The sequence below is a fragment of the Centroberyx affinis genome, unplaced genomic scaffold, assembly GCF_046629955.1.
Source record: "Centroberyx affinis isolate AG114_WGS23_722 - 3 ecotype Tasmania unplaced genomic scaffold, CSIRO-AGI_Caff_v1 ptg004623l_1, whole genome shotgun sequence".
NCBI classification, from domain to species: domain Eukaryota; kingdom Metazoa; phylum Chordata; class Actinopteri; order Beryciformes; family Berycidae; genus Centroberyx; species Centroberyx affinis.
Window position 1 is genome coordinate 14,203 of NW_027282230.1, and position 24,691 is coordinate 38,893.

Consider the following 24,691-nt stretch of genomic DNA (forward strand, 5'->3'; position numbering starts at 1 on the left):
TTTGTGCCACATAGCCCCGAGCCGCGGACGGAGATTTTCGGTTTTCGCCGCCGCGCGCCGGAGATGCGATTGCGTCGCACAATGAGAGCGGCTCGCCGTTAAAGGGAGTCGGGCTGCTGCCGTTTCTGCCTCAAAACAAGCTGCACCGTTGAACAGGGAGGGATAAGCAGCCAGAGAAACACGACTAATCCCCGGGACGGTCACATTCACACAGGGCCTCGGACCCGACAGACATGGACAGGGCAGCACGAACTGGATTACATGATAGGGAATAAGGAGACGGCGCACACGAAGCGAATGTGAAGTGTTATGCTCATGAATTTGTGCTTTTATTTGACTGGAAATGGGAGCTTTAACGAGCAGACAAAACATAGGCGTGGAAGAAGTGGACATTCCGTCCAATTCGGTGTACCGTTATCCACCGAAATCTGGTAAGTCGCCACACAACAGGTTCGACTGGGGAGGGACACATTCACCAAGGCTTACTGCAGATGGGTTTTGTGCTTTAAACATGCATGGGGGGAAATATGAAAAGTAGCCTAGACATCAGCACCATCATACACGGGGTGATGACAGGCCCGCAGGACGTTTCAGCCCTCGCCTTTAACCTGGAGCAGCTACCTGTGGAGAGAGATGTGCAGAATATTAACTTCATTTCAGGTTCATAGTCTTTTTTTTTTTTTTTTTTTTTTTTACCGTAGGTGGACTGGTGCCTTGACTGCATCTCTGGCATTGCATCATTGCTGTATTGTCTATGGAGTTATAATGGAGTATATTATGACTGTCTGTAACAGAGGGTCTGGGTGTTTATTGTAACCATTTCCACCATGTGTTCATTAATCTGTTATGCCCAGAGGAAATAGGACGGTTCACTCTTTACCTTGGATACTGAATACCACTGACTTGAAAACCAAACCCATCATTTTCCTCCCAGCTGTCTGTTTTCTGAGTGGCAATGACAGAACTGAGCAGCAACTGGGATGGGTCCTTCTGTTGTTGAACTTCTATTGATGGCATCATGACTACCTCTACCTATAAAGTAGTTAAGTCATGATGGTTCCTAATAAGATGAAAACAAATCATCATCATCAGAGATATTTCAGAGCTAGTTGCTGGTTAATGTTGAGTATTTTGAGGAGGTTTTGACCTAAAGACACAGAGACATCCAGTGTAACAGGACCCCCTCCTCACCTGACTCACACACTGTCCTTGGGACCTAAAAGTGTGTGTGATTTTGTCAGGTTATTGTTCCTCTATGTGACATTGTTGATACACATTGTGTTCAAGCTGGCTGCCTGGGCTTGGCAATAATATAATATGCTGTATCCTTGTTCAGTAAAATCGTGTTGTGGAGAAATACTGATATTGTGTTATGGTGATATACAATTCTGCTGTCTAAATGAATGAGAGAAAGATAATACTGATCAAAATCTCTGACAAAATTAGATCTGCAATTAGGGAATATTTGAAAATTAGAGAGTTTTGCCATACTTTATATAACTATGCAGTTCAGTGCGTTGAACATCAATTTAATTATTTGCCATGATTTTGCATGTTATTGTTGTTATTGTTATATATTAATATGATAGTAATTTCTTAGAATTATTGTGATGTTAATTTTGCCCATAACACCCTCTGCCCACCATGCCCCATTTTGATTAAATTCCTCAGTTAGTAAGCACTAAAACCTTTCCAGTCATTCCCTGTCGGTCCCCACCTAAAGGAGGGATGGAAGGGAAGAAGAAAGAAAGTGTTGGCACGTGGCCCGCGTGGCAGCCATTTGTTCAGCTCGCACCCTATTTTCGGTTGAATTAGTCACAGGCTGGGTAATTTTGTGATATAATAGTCATTGCTCCGACCTGGAGGAGAGGTGGGGGGTAGCTGGAGGTGGAGGAAAGGTGGGAGGTGGAAGGTGGAGGCTGCTGGTGAAACTGATCTGTCAGGCCCAGTTCCTGTCTCTGGGATCTGGTGACAGCTAGAGCCTCGGCTCCACTCACCTGTCCCACCCGCTGTAAATAATAATAAGGTGATGAAGGTAGGGAGCCCAGTCATCGGGTTAATCATAGAGTGTGTGCTTATGTTGTGTGTGTGTGTGGGAGGGAGTGTGTTTGTATGGCTTATATGTGTCACAGGCTGGCTGGCTATCTATCTATCTATCTATCTATCTATCTATCACATATAGGGGTTTATGGGTGGATCTTACAAATGAATACGCCATTTGCAAATTCACGTCTTCCTAATTTCATTTGGTTATATTCAATTTGTGGTTTTACACACATTCTAAGTGTTTCTGCTGTGTCAGTGCCTTTTGTCCCTAATCCCTTCAGTCTCCTCATTAGTAATATTAGAGCATCCAAACTACGCGGCCCCTCCAGCAGCGATAAGAGAGATTCAGATCAGCGATGCCAGACCAGATGTCCCTCAGTGCCAGCAGATAGATGACTTGGCTGTCTACTAGTGTGTGTTTAAAGCCCCCCCACACACACACACACAGCCACCGATCCACTATTACGGTCTTATGATATTAGCTGACCCTGTGATTAAAAGGCAGAACCGCTATTTACCCCTGTTGTCGTCAAGCCCGAGTCCTGGCAAACAGGTGGACAGGCTCTTATTCCCAGCCCAGTAACAACCTGACTTGACTCTGAAAGTATTTACCAATCCTTCTCAGGGTTTCACTGTTTGTTAACTAAACAAGGCCGTCTTGAAGTAACTCTATCATGCATAATAAGGAACATTTTGTGCATCTATTATCAGGATGCTCTGACCCTTGTAAAGCTCACTAGTTGTTGGAGATCTAGGAGCTTGAGCTTAGTCTGCTTATTCTGGGTGAGAGTGTCAGTGATGGGTAAAATATTAAAGGAAAATGTCAATGTTTTATCCCAGTTAGGTGCCAGATGGGTAGGGTTTGCACACATAGTCTTCAAATCTTATTTTTTCTCAGAACGAGTGAAAGAATCTGCCAGAAGGGTGAGATAATTTCACTTGTTTCCAATGCAGCTCAAATGCTTTTTTCCAAGAATTTTCTTTAATGAGTGATCTGGCTTAGTCTGTCTCATTTCAAGATGTTCAGACTAGAAAATTCCTGAAACAAGTGAAACTAATCAAGAGGGTGGGGGGGTAGGGACGTCTCACTTTATTACTGTCACTATTATCACTTTTTATTTTTATATGATACTACATTGATGTATATTTTGTAACAATGTGGAATATGCCTGCCCAACCCTGGGAACTTTTGTTGAAAATCTCAATAAAAAGATTTTGAAAAGAAAGAAACAAGTGAAACTGCATTGGAAACAAGTGGAATTATCTTTGTCTTATCTTAGATTTTAAGACTGAATAGGAGACTAAATGACTTGTTGAAAGTCAATTTAGTATACATCAGTGTGCTTGACAACTGATCTGACACAATCTGGATTGTCCTGACATGGTGAACCCACCTGCTACTCCAAAGAATGAGTCACAACTACTATATGTGACCCAGGTCTGGTACAGACACATGTGTCTCACAAGTTTAACGTGTAATGTGTTTGATTGTCACCCTGTTTGTCCGCAGGGAGTTACTTTGCCAGCCATTTCATCATGGGGGGAGAGAAGTTTGACTCCACCCATCCGGAGGGTTACCTGTTCGGGGAAAACACCGACCTTAACTTCCTGGGGACCAGACCAGTAGCGGTTGGTATTCTCACACTGCACACTAACACCTAATTGTTAAATATTGGATGGGACATCAGGCAGTATTGAAATGAAATGCCAAGAAAAGATGTGTAAAAAGATATATCTTATATAATAAAGATACGTAGGCTATAAAAAGAGATATTAAGATATAGTGAAGTCCTGCTTTATATCCTTGTGTTAAGGCTGGTGATCTACTGTAGCAATCTTTTTGCCATTAAACAGTAAGCAGTATATTTCAGCAGCCGTGGCTCCTGCAGGGACAACCAGCGGGATTTCAAAGTGCCGCTGAATGAAATGTATTCCAACGTCTCCTCCTGTCAAACTAATTAAAAGTGAAGCGACAATCTGCCGGCTCCTCACGCCGTGAGGTCGCTAAGTGACGCTTCCTCCGGAGGGCTCGTTCATCTTAATCGTGAACCTGAAGGTCAAACTGATGAGAGCCGCGGTTCAAACGGAGCAGGAGTCCAGAGAGGAGAGAAGAGGGAGCCGAGCGCTCGCCTTCTGCTCGTCTCAGTTTCACACACACTGAGGAGGGCGTTTGTGTTTTCACTAACTGGAGCTCAGCAGCCTGAAATGGGGAGACTGGGCTCTATCCCTCCATTTGCTAATCTCAGCCGCACTGCTGTTTCTGTCTAGACTGGGGATAAAATTAGGAGTGCAGTTTTTCGCCCCGATTATGTGGGTGTTTATAATCCTTCTTCAGTGTGCGCAGAATTCAGTTTCTGGTGGTGTGTTTTGCGATTGTGTGTGTGTGTCTGAAGCTTTCCCAGCGTTATATAATTTCTGGTGGTTTCTAAGCAGATGGTGCTGCAGAATCAGAAACCCGACTAGAGTTGTAGCGCTCTCTGTCTCCCTCACCATGATAATGGATGGGCTATTTATAGGGATTTTTCAGAAACTCCTGCCTGAAGCGCACGGATTTACAAAATGGATTTTACAAAATGGATTTTTAAATTATTTTCCCAAGAACATTCACTTTTGTGTGTGTGAACCTCTCTGTACATTTTTTTGTGTGGTTGTTAATGTTTGTGCCAGTGACAAGTGTGGCAGGTCAAGTGTGTGACAGTGTGTGTTTTGAGTTTCTGTGCTTTGTCCGTCCTGGCAGCTTGGTGCTGTAATTATAACACAGAGGCTGGTAATGTTGCGGATTTAGACGACGCTTTGCCATTCCCATAGCACAGAGTCACTTTCAGACACACACATACACACACACACACACACGCGTACACATACATACACACTATGGTGCCATTTCGAACCGATACTCATGGCTTTTGGAGGCGATTACAAAACTATTCCACACATTTTTATTTAAAAATGAAAGCATCTTTCTCTTCATACTATTAGACGGAGTCTGACTGTGGAAATACACCGCGCTGAGCAAACTGCTAGTGAGTTAAAAAGACTTGCAGTGTGTCTGGATGTTGCTCTGATGTTTTTTCATAAGGTATAAGACCTACACTGTTGCCTCTGAGTTTCCTAATGAATGGTGCTTTTCAGCATCTGTTATCCTGCATGTGTGTGTGTGTTTGGTTTACAGGCCTGACTCCTGCTGAGCCCAGATGTTTAATAATACTGAATGCTGTGCCATTCACACACACACACACACACTCACACTCACACAAACACACACACACACACAGCGGGGCCAGGCAGTGTGGAGGTATCTGACCACATCCTCCCCTGCACTGCATGTTTCTCCTCCACAGACCCTCAAACCACCCCGGCTCTCTTTACGCACGGTCAGCAACTTCTACCTTCAAACACACAACAAAAGAGCGCTGAGGAACGAGCCTCGGACCGGGTCGAGTTGAAAGGGTTTGTCGCATGAGAAAACACAACGAAAAGCAGAAAGTTTAGGAGAGTTAGCGTCCTTATCCGTGACGACCAGCTTCTGAATCCTCCTGATGCGGTAAAACCCCGCCCATCCGGTCCGCCGAGCAGGTTTAAACAAACGCACACACTAATTTGACCCCGGTCCGCTTTACACTCCTGTGGTCCCTGTGTGCACAGAAGTGCGAGAGGCGGCGTCTGAAGTGTCAGCCTTGGCCCTGGAAAGACACGGTCTGAGCAGATTTTTTTGCTCCGGCTCAGCACTCGTCAGCACTAGCGCGATCCGTGCTGACAGGCCGACGCAGTTTTGTGTTCAGGTTCAACCGGGAACCGGCCGTGGCCCCGGCGCACAAACTCAAACTCCCTGCGGTGACGATGAGGAATGTTGAGGGTTGAGGAAAGTCGAATGCTACCACTCTTTAGTTGCATAACATATACTTTACATCTGTAATTTGTTGTGTGTTTTGTTTTTGCAGTTCCCGTATGCGGCCCCTCCGCCTCAGGAACCGGTGAAGACGTTACGAAGCCTTATAAACATCCGTAAGGACACGCTGCGGCTCGTACGGTACGCACCTCTGTCCCACTAAACACACACACACACACACACCCCCTTAATGCTGCGCTGTTGTCCCGTCACGTGTCCACTGAGCCATTTTTAGGTACGGGGTCAAAACAGACGACTCCTAAAAGGACAGCGTGAAATCCTGTATCATCATTGAAGCCTGAAACACTGTAACGGGGGTTGTATTTTCGATTCCGTTTGTAAAACGGAATCGAAACTTCCTCTCCAAGGCCGAAACACGACTAAATGGAGTTTGTATCGGGGTCAGATTTCTCTTCTGCACTTGAAATACCTTCTCCCTCGTCCTTGTCTCCCCCCCCACCCCCCACCCTCCCCTCTATTTATCACATGCGCTCTCCCTGCCACCCGTAGGTGCAGCGAGGACCTGAAGCTGCCCGGCGAGGAGGCGGCAGGGAAGAACAGAGCCTGCTATAACATTGAGTTCACCTTCGACGCCGACACGCAGGTGGCCATCACCATCTACTACCAGGCTATAGAGGAGTTTCACAACGGAGTGCCAATGTAAGCAGCTGTGTATAGATTTGCATTATTTATAGGCTTTCTATAGATGCTTTTTATTCGTATTATGTGTGTGTCTTTGGTTTGAATACTTTACTGAATATACCCGTGTGTGTCCCCCTGTAGTTACCTGCCCCAGGACAGCTCTCTGCAGTCAGAGACGGTGCACTTTAAGAGAGGAGTTTGCCAGCAGTTCTGCCTGCCCTCACACTCTGTCAACCTCAGCGAATGGGCCGATGATGAGGTAAAGGCTGAATATTTAGCCGCTTGTGTGTAGGAGGTTGTGTGAAACCACTTCATACGCAGGACGAGGTTTGATATCTGCTGTGTCCTTCTCCTCCCCTCCCGCCCCTTAGCTGCTGTTTGACATGGACAAGGAGGTGTTCCCCATGGTGGTGCAGGCCGTGGTAGACGAGGGGGAAGGTGAGTTACCGCTTATCACGCTCCGATCTGTGTGTCTGCTTCCTGTTTTGAGTGGGCCGCCGCTTGTTTTGACTGCTCTCAAGGTCTGATGTGATGGTACAACGGCAGAATATTAAGCAAACATGCGCCTGTTGTCTTTTATCTCTCTCCGCAGACCATATGGGCCACTCTCATGTGCTGCTGGCTACGTTTGAAAAGGTAAGGAAGAAGTCACTTTAATTGGCAAGCATGATAAAATTACAGAAATTTGTCTTGGTGACATAGAGAAGATATGAGGACTCATAGACAACATTAGCATGCCACGGTGTAAATACTGTTGCAATGCAATGTTGCAATGAAGCAGTTTCTACTTTCTTCTTATGGCACAAAGGTTTGTTACATCAGATCCAACCCTGACCTCAAAAACACTCCATGTATGTAGGGGTGTGTATGAATCCAGGATATGTGGAAAGACAATTTCCTGAACTGGCAGATAAAGTAATCAAACTGCTCACTCTTTGGCAGCACATGGATGGGAGCTACTGTGTGAAGCCTCTGAAGCAGAAACAAGTGGTGAATATACCTTTTTTCTCTCTTCCCTCCTTTCCTCCTTTTGTGTTACATTTCCTGTTGAAAGACACAGACACACCAAAGCTTTGTTTCTTCCCTGAACATTACATCCAGCCCATGGGGCCTGATGCCTTTATTCTCCAATATGTTCCTTTTCCCAGGTGGATGGAGTGAGTTATCTGCTGCAGGAGATCTATGGTATTGAGAACAAATACAACAGCCAAGAATCAAAGGTAAAAACGCCACGAGCGTCTACACACGAGAGACATTTCTGCCTCTGCCTCTTGGTGCGCGTCAGAACTGACATGGCAGTACAGAAAAATAAAATTCATTCTTTCTAATGTTTAAGCGGCATTTGTCCTCCAGGTTGCAGATGATGAGATCAGCGACAACAGTGCGGAGTGTGTGGTGTGTTTGTCGGATGTGCGAGACACACTCATCCTGCCATGCAGACATCTATGTCTGTGCAACGCCTGCGCAGACACGCTGCGCTACCAGGCCAACTGCTGCCCCATCTGCAGACTGCGTGAGTTCTCATCCGTGTGGAAGAGTTTCGAAATGGCATCCATAGTACTGTTGAAAGTCCATTGTTACAGATCCGCTATATTTTACAGGTGTAAGATGGTGAATTTCAGCTAATTCTTTTTTTTTTTTACAAAATGGATATATGCTGCTTTGTGAATTAACTCTTCAATTTCTTCCTGGAACTTATTTCTCTACTTAGCGCTTTGTCATCATGGATTATAATTTTTAAGGACACAGGACTATTACTGTTACATCTGCTGTCTGTTCACTATGATTTTGACCTTCGCCCTCCTTATTAGTGTTTGCTGGTAATGATGGATGGATTTACAAGGTGATGGTGATGGACAAGAGCGTTAGCGAAGTGCCCCAAAATGTAAATGTCAGTGCAGTTATCAGGGTTTGCCACATGTTCATGAGGTTGTCATCCCATACTTCCCCCCTCGTCTTCCTCCCCTTCCCAGCATTCCGAGCTCTGCTGCAGATCCGAGCCATGAGGAAGAAGCTGAGTCCTCTGTCCCCCACCAGCTTTAACCCCGTCATCACCTCCCAGACCTCCGACTCAGAGGAACACTCGGTAACATGGAACCAAAATATAAATATTTCTAATAGAATCAGGCATTTCCGGTCCCAAATAAACTCGCCTTTCTTTCACCGTCCCGTTCTCTCCGCCAGGCGTCGGAGCACATCCCTCCGGGCTACGAGGCGGTGTCTCTGCTGGAGGCGCTGAACGGGCCCCTCAACACGTCCCCGGCCGCTCCCCCTCTGCACTCCGGTCCCAGCCACGTCTCCGGAGCGCTGCCCCCCTACAGCAGCGAGACCCACCCCGCCCCGGCTCGCTCCCTCTCCCCCCTGGACCACTCCAACTCCAGCCAGGGACTCAAACTCAAGAAGAGCGGCTCCAAGTGAGTCCGCAAATCAAGTCTGGGTCAAATAGCGAGCGTTACTCACTATTAGTGTTTGTTTTAATCTGCGTGGAGCGCCAGGAAGGTGGGGCTTGCTACGTAGGAGAGTGTCTGCCAATCATAGGAAAGTATTTGAAAATCAGTTTAGTAACCCACCCATCTGGTACTCCAAGCAGGTTAAATCAAACGCTAGGAAATATTTTCAAGTATTATTAGACACAAGCCTGCTGCATGTATACCCAAATTTATCAATGCAGGAACATTTACTACAACAGACGTAATAATGTACAGAGTCATGCTAAACATATTCCATCTTCTCTAACTGCATGTTCCTTAGATCATGTTTTTTTTCCCATTCTCTATGTTGTATCATTTCTTTCTGGTACATTAAACCCCTTCCTGTTGTTTTTGTCCTAAGCTAGTGCATTATGTTGTTTATTTTAGGTCACTTTCCCAGAATTCTTCTGTGCTCCCTGAAGAGGAGGATGAGAAGTCTTGCAGTGAATCTGAGGTTCAGGCCTGCCGCCGCAAACTAGCTGTGGACCAGCAGGAGGTGTGTGTGTGTGTGTGTGTGTGTGTGTGTGTGTGTGTGTGTGTGTGTGTGTGTGTGTGTGTGAGAGAGAGAGAGGGAGAGAGTGTGTGTGGGCATTTCTGTGTTTATCTCAGTCTCAAATATCTGTATATGCTATGTATGTGTAATTGCACACAAGTTTGTTTGTGCGTGTGTGTGAGTGTGTGAGTGAGTGTGTGTGTCTACGATTATATGCCGTTGTGAGTGCATGTCTTACCGCTGCTCTTGTTTTACAGTGCGGTGTGACTCCAGAGAGTGAAAACCTGACCCTCTCCTCGTCTGGAGCCATCGACCAGTCATCCTGCACCGGAACCCCACTCTCCTCCACCATCACCTCCCCTGAAGGTAGGCACACACACACACACACACACACACACACACAAATCTCATTGACAAACACAAACATTTCCAGGAACACAACTGAGCAAAGATGGCAAACTGCCACAATGGATGACAACAATTCAACTGGTTGGAGTCTGTTCACTTTCAGTTCCATCAATTCAAAACAGAAAGTTCATTCGCCCCAAATGCTATATATCCATTTTGGGGGAGAAAAGTTTCCTGCAGGTCGTCATTCAATATCTCTGAAATTTAGAGTCTGTAAAATTGTTATCATTTTTACATGTAGCATTTTAACATCAATAAATCATCTCTACTGGCTTCTACACTATATTTTACATTGTGTGACACCGGGTCAGATTTTGCAGGAAATCTGCTGGATTGCTTTACGGCACAAAACAGGAAGAGGGCGCTGTTCTTCCAGCACAAACAGAGCTAAAGCTTTCAGAGTTTCTTGCGATGGAAGATAATGGAACCAGTGGAAGGCCAATGGAAAAATTACTTCCAATAAGCATCTGTTTTAATTTTGTGCTACTGATAATTTTGTGAGAGTAGGAATCATTGTTTTTTTCAAATGGTGGATATCTCACCTCGGAACCCAACTCTCAGTTTTGAAATTGAAGAGGAAATCCAGGTCCTCAGTGGACTGAAGTGAAAGGTGACTTGCGCCCGACCGTGATGTGTGTCTCCGTCTGTCTGCCAGACCCAGTGAGCAGCAGCCTGGCCCAGTCAGTGATGTCCATGGCCTCGTCCCACTCCCAGCACTCCCACATCAGCACTGACACCATGTCCTCCATGTCAGGGTCCTACCTGGCCGGGGCCGAGGGGGAGCCCGAGGGGGACGAGGGGGGCGACGCGGAGGGCGAGGAGAACCAGGACGCCCCCATGGAGAGCCGAGGACCCTCGCAGCAGGACGGGGTGAGGAAGAGGGGGAGGAACGATGAACAAATTAGAAGAGGTGGATTGCATTGTCCTGAAATTGAATCTAAATTTGTCGGCTCCTCATCGGACTGTCTCCCTGTGTATCTCTCTCCCTTTCACTCTTTCCTTCAGGAATTTCCCAAGGACCCAAAGGAACAAAACTTCTCAGTGGCCGTGTCAGAGGAGCAGGACTCAGAGGTGAATATGATGTCCTGCACGTAACCTGCACCGAGCTGTGTGCGACTCTTGCTCATTTCATATAGTTATTACAGTTTTATAGAGCTTTCTCCCTCTCTTTCCCTTTGTCTCTCTTGTCACTAGGGAAACGATGTCACCGAGGAGGACTGCCCCTCCCCGTCTCAAGAGAAAGGTAACTATGGTGGCGAAACCTCACCTTTCACCCCTGACCTGTCACATTCCTCTGCACTTGTCGTTCTCAGGCCATGTGAAAAAAGAAGTACAACTCTTCATAACAAGCTTGTAACCATATACATGCATTATTGACTCAAAGTTTTGAGTGGTATAGCTATGTGATCAATTCTTCTCAAATATTATATTGCAGCACTCTCTGTATATCTTTTTTACCATGGCCGTCTATTGATAACCCATACAACATGAAGGGATCCTGTGTCAGATATTGTCCTCTAGGAGTAGAAATCCCTTTCAAACTGCTCTAATGTTGGCTGAAAACAACACAACATGCAACGTCTTACTGGAATGAACAGCTTCTCATATGTTTGCACTAGAACCTTGTTCTACCTGGCAGTGAAGGCTGGGTTGGTGTAAGGACTGAATAGTTTGAAGTATGTAAATGTCCTGAAATTCCAGGCTAAACCATATTCACAACAGGAAACATTCATGCACAAACATGCTGAAAAGCTCTGTGGAGTTTATTTTGCCGTTTAAACAAGGTTCTATTGCATACCAAGCTACTGATTTGCATTTGCATGCTTTGCACCCCTTTAGAAATGTTTGTGTGTACATTATGTATGTTTGTGTATTTATGTGTGTGTTTGTGTGTGTGTGTGTACGACAGGTTTAACCTTATCATTCGTGTGTTCTCGCTCACAGTGCTCTGCAGACTGAATGCGCTTTTTAACTGCCGCATTTTGAAGTGAAAGCCTCTGCATGCTCCATCTGCACTGCAACAGAATGCTGTTTATGTCCCTGTGTATGTGTGTGTGTATTTGTGTGTATGTGTGGGTGTGTGTCTGTGAGAGACAGAGAGAGAGAGAGAGGGAGAGGGAGAGAGAGAGAGAGAGAGAGAGAGAGAGAGACGGAGTGCTACAGAGAGTGCTGGGGTATATGGGGAGTGTGAGCCCTTGACCAACAGGGCCTGAAGCTCACATCACAAGGTCACCTTACATGAGACAACAGTTTGAAAATTTGTAAATGTATGTAAATTAGTTTATGAAAATGAATGTGTGCTTCTCTGTGGACTGTTTGTGTGTATATGGGGATGTTTGTGAATGTTTGTGTGTCTCCCAAATCTGATACCTTGGGCCAAAGTGAAATGATCACTGAATACAAATGAGTTTACTGAATGACCTGTCAACTCCTTAGGGAACGAGAGGACCTGTGCTGCCTGACATTTTGTTCACTGTGAATGCGCATATGTAGGATGTATGTTTGCACGCACATGTGTGTGCATCTGCACTAGCCCTGCGTGCCAGCTTCTGTTTGTGCCCTGTCTGTGTGCTGAGCTGCCAGTCATTCAGTCATCTTAGCCAGTTTCTCATCATAAGCACACACATACACTCAGGCATGCGTGCACGCATGCAGGCATATTATACATGTCAGTATCTGGTAAACTGGTCATGCTAGAAAAGGCAGGAAAACTGCTAACCTTTAGAGTCTAGATATCCTTAAATTAATACACCAAGGGAATGTCTCACTGGTCAACTTACCCGTTACAATATGAGAACATAGACAAAATGATCCATGTGTCACTGGTAGATGATTCCCTCCAGTGCTCCATGCAAACACTTTAACATACACTTTGCTGAGATATCGTAGGCAACTAGCTTCATCTCAAAAGTGAGAAAATTAGAATTTGTAGCAGCTGTAAAGCTAAATGGTAAGTACTTTCAAATGATATGCGTTTAAGTCTGTGTAGATTGGTGAAATTCACATGAAATATGATACATAAATACTGTACCTTTTTGAAATACAGGGACTACTTTCTCTGTCGGAAGGTCTATATGCGCGAGACTTGTTTTGTTTACATAGGATGTGAAGGGAGACTGTGTTCAGCTAAAAATCGCTGTGCAGCGGATGAATGGGTGGTTGCTCACCTGAAATGGTTAAAACAAATTAAACAAATTAACTACATCATCTATATTGAGTTAATGATATTTCATTTTTAAAATGTATGAATCCACAGGCCATATAATAAAAAATTAACAAAACAACTTTTTTATCACTAAAAAGCCAGTCTTCTTACTGTGGACCTATGCTCACTCAACATAGTGTAAGCTAAAGTGTTAGCATGGAGCTTCTGAGCAAATGCTTAGTGTCTGTTCTCAACCTTAACAGCTAAGGCGACCAACTGTACAATTTCCCCAAAAACTGTATATTCGTTCAAAATCGAATTTGAATTAGATTAGCAGTGTTCTAATGCAAAAATGTTTTATTATTACCATTCCAGCATGGCCACCCAGTGACTGCCAACCTCACCCCCCTTCCCCCCCTTCCCCCCCTCACCTCCCCAGCCCCTCCCACTCCTCCCTGCTGTGCCTGGCTGCTCTTGTTTGACCTTTGCCCTCGCTTGCAGGTGGGCGGAGCAGGTGTCCAGAGTTGGCCAATAACAATCAGGGCGTCGCCCTCTGTGACACGCCCTCTTTGGGGTTGGATAATGAGCAGGCTCCCGACAGCCGATTCGCCGGTGAGTGGCAACCTATCGAACATGGACCAATGAGAGCTGAGGACTGGGCATGAGGGTTTTGGACCGGGGCGTAGATTGAGGGGAGGGGAGGGGGGTGAGAGGAGAGGAAAGGTGGATGGGGGGGAACAGAGAAACATAATGCATGAGTAGAAGTAGGAATATGTGAGACAGAAGAAGAGAAAGGACTGTCAGGGAGGATTGACGACATATTAGCTTGCTCAGCTAACATGATAATGTCAATTAAAGTAGGAGGGAAGCAAGCAAAGTTCTTCCTATTTTTGTAAGAATGTTTAACTGGGACCGACCTGCTTTTCAGACGCTAATGTTCTCTAAGCAACTATCTAGAGAGCTGTAGGTATTGACCCGTTGTAGGATTTTTGCCCAGCATGAAGAACTGGAGCCTTCAGCCTTCCTTCTTCTCTTCATCCCTACCCTTTGGTGTTGTGGTGCTTCATTGTTGTTGTTTTATCAGTAGTGGGTAGCTGTGCACTCTCTCCCTCCTCTCCCCTTAGCAAAAGCCCTGGTGTGTGTGTGTGTGTGTTTAAGTGTGTGTCTGACAGGGGAACGTGTTTCGACGCAAGTGCTTTTTGCATGCCGTTCTTTGTGTGTGTGTGTGTGTGTGTGTGTCTGGTCCATCCCAGAGTTCAAGTTCATGTTCAGCGTCTGCCAGCTCCGAGCCGCTTTGCCAAACATCTGCAACTCATTCTTATACCCCTTCATGTTCCGTCCTATCCCTCTCTCCCCTAATCCTCCTCCCTGCTTCGTACATGTTTACCCTGCAGTGCTTGATGGGTTGCTGTGATGAGAGCCAAAGGCATTAAACTTGATTCAAGATTAGGTTATAGCTTTATTAACACATCATTAAAGTGACAATGCGAGGTGTTGAAGTCAAGTTATCTTGGGTTCAAACTCTCTGTATATCAACCAGACGGCCTTAGCTCTGCATCACTCTCGTAGCTCCCCACCTCTTATCCACCCGAACCCCGATCTCCCCTCATTCCCTTGAACCCTTTGGTTTTATATCGTGGATGTTGTGCGATGTATTCTCTTTGTGTGTCGTAAAAGTGTTCTGTTATCTCTCTCTCTCTTTGTTTCTCTCCTTTTCCCGTCATTTCATCTTCTGCTGTCTTTTCCTGGACATTGTCCTTCTCCCTTCTCTCTCTCTCCTCTGTCTCTCTCCCTTCGTTCGCTTTCTTTCGGATGGACAGATGAGGATTCGTGCCCAGTGCACATTGAGGACTAGGTATGGAGTTACAGCTAGCTGGTAGATCAGACTCCAGGGTCACATATTGTAGTTTCCTTTATCTTGCACTGTAATAATCGCTCCTCTTAACTCCTAGTATTAGCTGTCTAGCATGAGTCGGTAGTATTTTAGATTACAGCTCCCCTTTTCTGCACATACAGTGTAATTTAGTAAATATCAAATCAAATATAGTTAAAATTTGATGCAGCCTATTTTATTGCTGTTTCTAGGCTTATTCTTAATCCTACATTACCAAGAGGAAATGAAAAATAATCCATTACAAACAGAAATTAAAGGATAGTCTTCTCTCTGTTCTTGTAGTATTCAGCATTTCCAAATTCCAACTCATAGTCCCAAACCAGTCGCCTTCATGAGTATGACAAAGCAACATTCACTCCAGAGACATGAGGTGCCAGACACGGTGACCCTCAGTGTTAATGTGATGCAGCCTGGTAGAGAACCGCTATCCTTCGGTACGCTTCAGTCCACTATCCTGCGTTTCCTTCTCTCTGGCAGTTAAGTTGCGCTGGTGAAATTCAGCCAAGTCCCAAAGGAGTTTGTTGTAGTTTCCTCTAGATGGCGACAGTAGGACATAATCCCAAAGCCTGTTGTTAAGCAGAGGTATTTATTCCCTCCTCTCTCTCTCTCTCTCTCTCTCTCTCTCTCTCTCTCTCTCTCTCTCTCTCTCTCTCTCTCTCTCTCTCTCTCTCTCTCTCTCTTTTTCTCTCTCTCTCTCTCGTCCAGGTCTGATGTACCTCAGGGTCTACAGGCCAGTTTTGGAGCCCCTCCCCCACCACGCCTCCACCAGCAATATCAACCTGGAGGAGCAGGGGGCGGAGACGAGGGACGGCCAGAGTCCTAAACACCCCCGCCGCGGACCACTCATTGTGTAGTACAAAACACACGCACACACACTCGTACACACACACACACACACACACACACACACACACACACACACCTAAACTTATCCGTCCAGTGTCAGCTCTCCTTACCCTGCCATAGTGCTGCATCGCTGGATACTGTACTCGCTGAACAGGGAACCCCTCCCCACCCGTCCACCCGCCACCAAGCATCTCCTGGGCTGAATATGATTGTCGTTGCTGGCGCTGGAGCTCTTCTTCTCCAGACCGGAAAGAGGAGGGAAGAGGAACGGAATGGCATCACCTCTCGATCATCTGTGCACTTTTATCACACAGGAGCTCCTTTATTCGTATGGGAGTAACTACCATCAAATTAGCCTGTTGCTACGTTAAGCTATCTGCATTTATTTATCTGTATTACCTGTTGGTCAGACCAATGACAGCTGTGTGTTATGGCACTATCTTTGGAAAACACATGCTGCTCCTCTCCTCTCCTCTCCTCTCCTCTCCTCTCCTCTCCTCTCCTCTCCTCTCCTCTCTCTATTACCAGCCAAACAGTCAGGGGCTACTGTGATCGGCAATCGGATTTAATATTAATGTACTTCTTCTCTGTTATATGTTGAATGAGTGGTCGGACACTATAAAAGTCAGCTACACCGGACTACCTTACCAAACTGGACTGAACCAGCTGACTCCTGTCTTTGGATCAGGGAGCTCCAGTCCTGGTTTCGCATGCAGCTTTCTGATATCTCCACTCACTTCTACTTAACGCTTCTTCTCATTCCCCGCCGCGATTCTTACTCCATGACAACCTGCTCTGAATGTGAATCAGCAAGTAGTCGGACTTGTGAGGTGGTGGACGAGCCCTGAAACAGTGGACCATTGGCCAAAAAAATCGACAGAAACGGACTGTAACAGAGACGGGAGTCTCGCACAGAATGTACGACGAGGACGACGAACAGGGAACTTGCAGAAGGGGAATGTACAGGGAATGTGTTTTTTTTTTCTAGGTTGTCAAACTAGAATAACCTGAATTTATGAACTTTGACACACACCCACCCCCCTCCACCCACCCACCCCCACCGCAACACGCCAGCCTCCCCCTCTGCAGCCCCCATCTTAGCATGTCAGTATTATCTTAGACTGGAAATCACACAAAGTACCACCAAGCAATAAAGATGCCTATGCTGCATCCGCTCCTTATCTCCTCATGTAGGTAGAAGAAAACTCATATCTGCAGTTCTTAACAAAGAGAACCCGTGTTTGCACTGGCCGGCTACATTCACACATTCAGATATTTCAATGTGTTTTTTTTTTAAATTTGCTATTGTAAGGGACTTATGGTGAGACTACGTCCTATGGTGAATTTGTAAAGCCCAAATGTCAGATTTAGGCCACACTGTGGTTAGCTGGCAATTTGTTCACCCTCTTATTCCCTAATATACCGAGCCCTGCGCTGTGCAACAGACGGGGCAGCGAGCCCTTTTCTCCTCGTTTTTGTGAAAACTTTAGTTGGTTTGATTTTGTATAACTTTAGTGTATAGCTCACCTGTTGTTGATGTTCTATGTTCTGTGTTTTATTTGTTGCAAAACACTGTGTTGTTTATTATAACGTGGATGATAATATGTGAAAATTAGTAATGGTTTACACACACATGCGCACGTGCATCCACACACACACACACAGACACACACATACACATAACTGAAAAGGGACGATATCAACATTTAATGCACTATTAGCTGTTTCCTAGACGACACACTTTGCGGTGCATGACGCGATAGTAGAGTAAGCATGTTAGTCTAGGTCAGTCTGCACCCTTCTGTAGAATACACACACACCCGCTGGGAACTTCAAAATGGAACACCTCCATATCGTTCTGTAATGTTATATATTGGTGGCATTGCTGGCACCCTACTCCCTTGGCCGTACTGCTGAGGTCAAGAGTACTGCACTATATTCAAGTATTCAAGGTGTCATGTTACCCAACTGCGATTTTGTGCACAAGACACTCTCAAGATGAACCCTCCTCTTTTACAGCGCTGCAGACAGTCACTCATTTGATCGCAGTATGATATCAAAGGAAACGGGTCCTGATCCGCCAAGACCCCACTTTTCTAGAATTGAGATTGAAAATGTCCACGAAAAACATCAGAAGAACAATAAAGTTTTTGCAACGAAACAGCCGCCTCTTTGATGTGGGACTGATTGATATGCTGTTAAGAGTTATGTTGACATAAGAAGAGGGTGGATTTGTAAATGAGGGCGGGGCGGTGTTTTGTTTCATGGTGCAGAACATGGGAAGCTTCATTTCAACTCCAGGACCTGACCTAACATGGTCATAATCACTGAAACTCCCTCCTCCAATTAATCACTTTGCAACCACTGTGACCTCTGGTATTCAGCATTTTCTCCCCAGAGAGCTCAACAGTTATTTTTACAAACAGACATAATTACATCTTAAGAAATGTCATTATTTGTCTACTAGGCTTTGTTTGCATATGAGTTGGAAGTAGAGGTTTTTAGATTAGGCTTTCAAAACTAAAGGAAGTGAGGTGTGGTGACTACGGGTCCCCAGATAAGCCAATATTGGTAGATTGATTGTTCATGAGCTTCTATAGAGGTACAGTACGTGCACCAACATGAAGATATTTTATGAAAAAAATCACTTAAATACTACATTAAATAGCCCAAAAATCACTTACAAAAGGAGACATTTCATATTAATAATAAATGATCCTTCTTGCTCAGATTGGCTGCGGGTGTAGGCTGGTGATGAGAATGAGTGGCTGTTAATGGGGACAATGTGCATCATGTCATTACTGTGTTTTTTTGGTGATCATGTTCCACTGTAATCAAATTGCACTTTCTTCTGAGCTGCATTTCTCACATGTTACAGTAAATGTTGCATTTGTAACTGTCCAGAGAAACACACACATGCACAGACACACACACACACACACACACACACACACACAGGCACACACACACAGGCACACTCTCTGACCTGATGCAACCTCACCAGTGTCATATCTTTAACAGTGTAATTGTTGTGAGGAGGCACTCAGTTCATATTATCTCTCCTTTCAGACAGACAGATCCTTTCCTCCTGTCCTGCCTCTCAGCTGTAACTCATCTGTCACTCGGCCTTTAAACCAATCACATTCATTCTCACCAGCCTCAGTGATCAAGCCTAAACCTAATATATCTTATATATACAGCATCTCCTGCCTCCCTCCTCTTGTTCTTCCCCTGTTACCCAATAACAATGTCCCTGCTGTTCGCTGTGGGAGGGATTTCTCATCTCAGGCAATGAGATCAAAAGAAAGGCTCTGTCGTTCATTTTGCTCAGCCCTCCTCTATGTGAACTCAATCAAAGGACATAACAGTGTGGATCTGGTGTTATTGCAGCGGCACAGTCTCAGTAACACAGACAGCACAGAGGAGACAGAGACACACACTCATCACGCAGGCTGTTAGCTGCAGTCATGACACGTGTTGCTTTCCTCCTCCTGCTCTTCCTCACAGGTAAGATATACATTATGCTGTGTGCTGTATGAGGTGTGTTTACCTGTTTAAACTCTGTAAACTCTCTTGTTAGGGGGAGTGGTGATCTCAGGTATGAATAGACCATAAGGTTTGTTATTTAAACATCAGCCTGTGCGCTTCATCCGCTAATACATTTGTCTTCTTCAGGGACAAAGGCAGGGAAGTCTTCATGATGCCATTAGTTGCTATGTCTTTGTTTTCCCTTCATATTAGCTCTGTTTACATATGATATGTGAACTGTTTAAGGATGTGGAAGAGTTAACCGATCTAATGGTGCGGTCAAACTTCTCTGACAATTTCTCCTTTGCCTCCCAGTATTCACCATGAGTTTTTTAGTTGTTTCACAGTACCGTCTTTTCTTTTCTTTTTTGCCATGCTTGATAGAGGACAGAAGAGAGCTTTTAACAGTGGGGAGAAAGGAAAAGAAAGTAATGGCTCCAAATGGACCAGAAATCCAGAAACCACCTCTTGGCATAACATCTACCTTTGAAAAATGTATACAGAAGATAAGGATAATTGCTCTCTGTTAGCCAGCTAAGAATACATCATGTTTAGTTCTGATTTTGTGGCTAATGTATGAAAAAGGGAGTGCACAGAACTCAGATAGCAGTGAGTAGTAACTTCTAATTCAGGCAAAGCAAAGGTCAGAAAAGCAGCATCACCTTCTCTTATTAATGAATAACTTATTGAGCTTTTAAACAACATACAACAACATAACACATATTTTCTCTGATGACTGCTGTAATCTAGGTGGGGTGTCTTCTGAGAAAGTATGCAGTTACCAGGACGTCCTAGACTACCTGAACCTGACCAAAAGTAATGAGGTGTTTACATTAACGCGGCCCATTCTGGACCACACACACCCCACCATGGTAAAACTGGATGTCATCCTCTATTCCATTCTGGCTGTGGTAAGTAGTATGTGTGTGTGTGTGTGTGTGTGTGTGTGTGTGTGTGTGTGTGTGTGTTGTCATAGACAGTATGTCTGTTAAGTGCTGGCACATAAGTGATGTGTGTATGCAGACGGTTGTGAGGTTAAGTGTGTATATGTGGGTGTTCGCTGCAGTGTGTCTTCTTATATGTTTATATGTTCATTCATAGATTGAGAAAACCCAGACCTTTGTTCCTTTCATCTGGATATTAATGGTGAGTTGATTATTTTACAAAGTATACATTATTTTCATTCAAAACATCCAAATATTTTCCTGCTAAGATGAAAATCACTCTCTTCTTTTCCTGTTGTTTCTTTTTGTCTTTGACTCCATTGACTCTGTCACTCGCCTCTTATTCAATCTTTCATTTCCAATTTGTCAGTAATTCAGTCTCTCAGTTGTTGGTAATTGAGCTCTAATTTTCTGTAGATATGGAACAATGAGCGCATCTCCTGGGACCCTTCTGACTTCTGTGGAATCAAACAAATTTCAATTCCAAGAGAAATGCTGTGGAGACCGGACCTCTTCATCTATGAAATGTGAGCTGAGCACATACGTGCACGCACACATGTACATGCACATGCACATGCACATGCACATGTACAAACTCACACACACATACATACACACACAGTACTGTTCATGTTCATTTGCATAAAACCAAAAACTATTACATATTGTACAGGTAAGATAGAAAAACACCAAGAGGCTTATTGAAAATATAAGTTCAAGATGACCAAAATTAAACTGAGTGTCAAAAACAAGATCCATAATGGAAAAGTAAGGAAAATATATTAGACCTAATGCGTTGCCTGAAATCAAAGGGAAGGTGAGAGTGCACTAGTGAATGGGACACTGTGTGTGTGTTTGTGTGTGTGAGATGTAATTTAAAGGCTCATATTTACTGATACTACCACTAAACAAAGACTCCTGTCTTTGTTTAGTGGGTGAATTACTACACTGTTTGCTCAGTCTGAATAAAGTACACAACGTGGTTATTACAGTCATTATAATCTAACATTTATCTTGCAGTCGTTCTAACAGGAGACACACCACAATGTGTTGATTCAATGCATGACAAATGTCAAATGTGGTTGAAGATTTTGTGTATGTTTGTGTGATGTATGTGTGTGTGTGTGTGTGTGTGTGTGTGTGTGTGTGTGTGTGTGTGTGTGTGTGTGTTGTCCCAGGACAGAGAAGGATGACGCTCCTCAGAATCCCTACATTTATATGTCCCATGATGGGACTGTGATTCTTGAGGAAGACATGAAGGTGGTCAGCACCTGTAAGATGGACGTCCACAAGTTCCCCTTCGACACACAGCGATGTAACATCACTGTTGGCTCCGCAATACACAACGGTGAGGGAGTGAGCATTTGTGTGTGTGTGGCTTCAGACGGTCTGTACTGTGTTAACTGTATCCCTTCTTTCTTCCAATTCCCTGCCTACCTGGTATCCCTTCATATCTCCCTCTCTCCGCTCTTCAGTCGGTGAAGTGCGGCTCATCCCTTTCTCCAACTCGTCTCGGGCCACACAGTTTTCCCGTAAGGTGATGCTGACCCAGGGAGAGTGGGAGTTCCTCGATCTGTCAGTCACCAACGACACTCTCAACTTCGATCGAGGACAGTGGGAACAATTAATATACACTGTATGCAACCCAAGGACTTGAAGAGATAAATACAGGCTTCTGTTTTTGATTCCGACCCCCAAAACCTTTGTAGTTTCTGTTGCATTTGGCAGAGCCAGCCTGACCCTTGACCTTCTCCTCCTAGATCACCATGAGGAGGAGGCCCCTCCTCCATGTCATCAACTTTCTGTTGCCCATCCTGTTCTTCCTGAGTCTGGATCTGGCCTCATTCCTCATCTCAGATCATCGAGGGGAGAAGCTGGGCTTCAAGGTCACCGTGCTGCTGGCCATCTCAGTCCTGCTGCTCATCTTAAACGACATCCTGCCCTCCATGTCCAACAAGACTCCACTCATAGGTACAACGCAAACTCACACATTTAGCTTAACTGATTTCTTATTCATATCAGCCATAAGAGTACGTCTATTTTATTTGTTTTCCTCCTCCCAGCGACGTACTGCATTGTGATTTTTGCTCTGATGCTGCTGAGTCTCTTGGAGACGATCTTGGTGACGTATCTGATGGAGAAAGACTCTCCATCCCAGGAGAACCTCAGCCTGAGGGACGACTGTGAGGACGAACAGGACAAAGACAAATCTCATAACTGTGGCAGAGGTGAGACCCACTCTGGCAGAGGAAAGCTGATAAAATTCTGTACCAGGACAAGGATTACTGGGTGATCCATCAATTCTGTTTTATAAATTGTGGGCTTTAGAGCTTTTCCCGTTACTCTTTCTGGTGTTAATAGTTCTAATACATATGGTTTTAATATATGATGATGAATCATATTGCTTGTGTAATCATTCATGTGTCAAACCTATGTTTTCAGAGGAGAAAATACGGACTCTCTGTTCCTGCATCTGTGATGTGTCTGGTGGCGACGCATCATGTGAACTACTACCTGTGGCTGAGGAGGTTAGGATTGTGTTGCTGTTGAATTATTGAACTTTTGTTACACTTCTTTGTTGAACCCCATATCGCGTATTGAATCTCTACAATTCGATAAGTGATATGGGGTTCATGATACGATACAACCATGATACGATGTAATAAATAAAAGTCTGACTGTGCAGAATTATGTTTATTTCTGAGCCACAAATCTTTCTAGCGATGGCATTGGTTTCCTAGAATGTAAAAAACTATTTAAAAATGTTATTACAAAGTGAAAATAATATAATTTGGATGGAGAGCTTGTGAAATTGTGATGGGCGAGCTGTCTCATTTGTGATTACTACAGCAGAATAAAATGGAGCTAATATCACAATTCATTTTTCTGCCCCACGATACGTATTGTCACAGTTTTGTATTGCGATAGATTGAATTTCGACATATCGTTCCATGCCTAACTTCAACGTTCTTCTACCAAATCCATTCTGTGCAGGTTGGTAACGGCAGACAGACAGGTGAGACTGGTGTGTTACTGCTGATCCTGGAGGAGCTGAGGGAGCTGCAGAAAAGCCTGGCTCCGCTCCTCAGCAGCAAGCAGGAAGCAGGGAAGACCGGCTACTGGACCAGAGTGGCCAGAAGAATCAACACAGCTTTCTTCATTTTCTATGTCATCGCTGTCTCACTTTTTCTAATCCTCATCTTTATGGGATGGAGCACTTAGCGATGCTATGTCAATGTGGAGCATTACAAGGTTTACCAGTTGCCTGATATATTTTAGCCTGTGTGTATTATATATATATTTGTGCCAGAACATGTTCACAAGTTTTGTTTTGTTTGTTGTAGTTGTTCAGTAGGCTACATGATGCAACATTTTCATTGTAATGTTTACAGCTGTGTACAGTGTTATTTAAATCAAGATTGTGCATTTGTGTTATTGTGGATCTACTTTAGTTCCCTACTCTACTTCCCTTAGGTGAGATCATTTGCATTCTAGATGCCCGAAATTGGAAGTGTTGTTGCACCATTGTTGTAAGAGTATGCAGAGGGAAATATGATACAGTTGTGCTAAGGTTATAAATTAAAGATTTTATTTATTCTTTGAAATGGTGATGGAGCCATTGCCTCTCTAAATAACAAATGTCCAGTCAAATGGTCAGCTAACCAGGTCTCAGGAACCCTGAATCAGGACTCTAGAAAGAGTGGAGAAATTATGAAACTCCAAGGCCTGAATCCAGGCTACCTTCTCCTTGAATGTGGTGCTGTACGCTCTTTAATACCATGTGCCATTAAAAAAATAAAGAACATGGGAAAAGATAACCTCATCTATTGCTTTGATATAGTGTTTTGATCAAAGAAACGTTAGTCCCTCTTTAGGTTAAGACAATGCTTTAGGCAAATTTTGCCACCAATATTTGTAGACATTTTACCAGAAAACTAAATTTAAAAAGAAAAGGATCTCACAATGACAGCGAGTTATTTGAGATGGTTGGTTTCTTTGTATACACACTGCCACAATTTACCTGCATTTTGCTGGTGGCTGCTGTTCATTTCCATGCCCAATTGCAAAATTCCCAAGCAATGATATTGATACCGATATTGGGTCAAACAAAGAAGTCAGTTTAGGTTATAAAGCCACTGAAAAACACTCCATACCAATCATCCAAATACTCTGCAGATTTGATTACAAGATCAAACTGCAGGCTCTTATCAATTCATATACTGATGAGTATTGGGGGCACTATGCTCCTTTATAGGATTTCAGCTGCAAGTGAAGCGCTCCCAGGCCAGTCAGTGGTCATTAAACTGTTCAGGTTCTGCACAATTAGCTATAAACAAGTTGTCAAAAGTTCAGCATAACATCTTTCACGTGTGAGAGTTCCATTT

At 44.4% G+C, this 24,691-nt stretch overlaps 2 protein-coding genes across 5 annotated transcripts; both read left to right on the top strand.

The window, feature by feature from the left end:
* Positions 1–103: 103 nt before the first annotated feature.
* Positions 104–17,918, top strand: rnf157 (ring finger protein 157). Of its 4 annotated transcripts, none has more exons than XM_071544631.1 (19): positions 104–431; positions 3,557–3,675; positions 5,988–6,076; positions 6,446–6,595; positions 6,719–6,836; positions 6,949–7,015; positions 7,170–7,213; positions 7,520–7,567; positions 7,726–7,797; positions 7,931–8,090; positions 8,551–8,663; positions 8,762–8,991; positions 9,436–9,544; positions 9,799–9,907; positions 10,605–10,819; positions 10,955–11,020; positions 11,144–11,192; positions 13,596–13,706; positions 15,694–17,918. In XM_071544631.1, exons 1-19 carry the CDS (start codon positions 344–346, stop codon positions 15,840–15,842), a joined length of 2,106 nt encoding a protein of 701 aa, XP_071400732.1. In that variant the 5' UTR covers positions 104–343; the 3' UTR covers positions 15,843–17,918. The 4 variants fall into 4 exon arrangements, with proteins under 4 accessions (XP_071400732.1, XP_071400731.1, XP_071400730.1 ...); XM_071544630.1 differs by adding an exon at positions 14,915–14,949 and having other exon boundaries at positions 10,605–11,020; positions 15,694–15,819; XM_071544629.1 differs by having other exon boundaries at positions 10,605–11,020.
* A 1,340-nt stretch (positions 17,919–19,258) lies between these two features.
* On the top strand, positions 19,259–23,801 carry LOC139665565 (5-hydroxytryptamine receptor 3A-like). The gene is made up of 10 exons (XM_071544618.1): positions 19,259–19,341; positions 20,113–20,273; positions 20,464–20,508; positions 20,724–20,833; positions 21,485–21,654; positions 21,782–21,942; positions 22,067–22,277; positions 22,370–22,534; positions 22,749–22,834; positions 23,301–23,801. Exons 1-10 carry the CDS (start codon positions 19,302–19,304, stop codon positions 23,526–23,528), a joined length of 1,377 nt encoding a protein of 458 aa, XP_071400719.1. The 5' UTR covers positions 19,259–19,301; the 3' UTR covers positions 23,529–23,801.
* Positions 23,802–24,691: the final 890 nt, after the last annotated feature.

What these genes read in the sequence shown, in the direction of transcription:
- rnf157 (XM_071544629.1), top strand. Translation starts at nt 344, where the DNA reads ATGGGAGCTTTAACGAGCAGACAAAACATAGGCGTGGAAGAAGTGGAC. An exon ending in CCGTTATCCACCGAAATCTG is followed by an intron (nt 432 to 3,556) that starts GTAAGTCGCCAC and finishes GTTTGTCCGCAG; the next exon opens with GGAGTTACTTTGCCAGCCAT. An exon ending in CTCTGAAGCAGAAACAAGTG is followed by an intron (nt 7,568 to 7,725) that starts GTGAATATACCT and finishes TCCTTTTCCCAG; the next exon opens with GTGGATGGAGTGAGTTATCT.
- LOC139665565 (XM_071544618.1), top strand. Translation starts at nt 19,302, where the DNA reads ATGACACGTGTTGCTTTCCTCCTCCTGCTCTTCCTCACAG. An exon ending in CTTTCATCTGGATATTAATG is followed by an intron (nt 20,509 to 20,723) that starts GTGAGTTGATTA and finishes AATTTTCTGTAG; the next exon opens with ATATGGAACAATGAGCGCAT. An exon ending in TGGCTCCGCAATACACAACG is followed by an intron (nt 21,655 to 21,781) that starts GTGAGGGAGTGA and finishes TCCGCTCTTCAG; the next exon opens with TCGGTGAAGTGCGGCTCATC.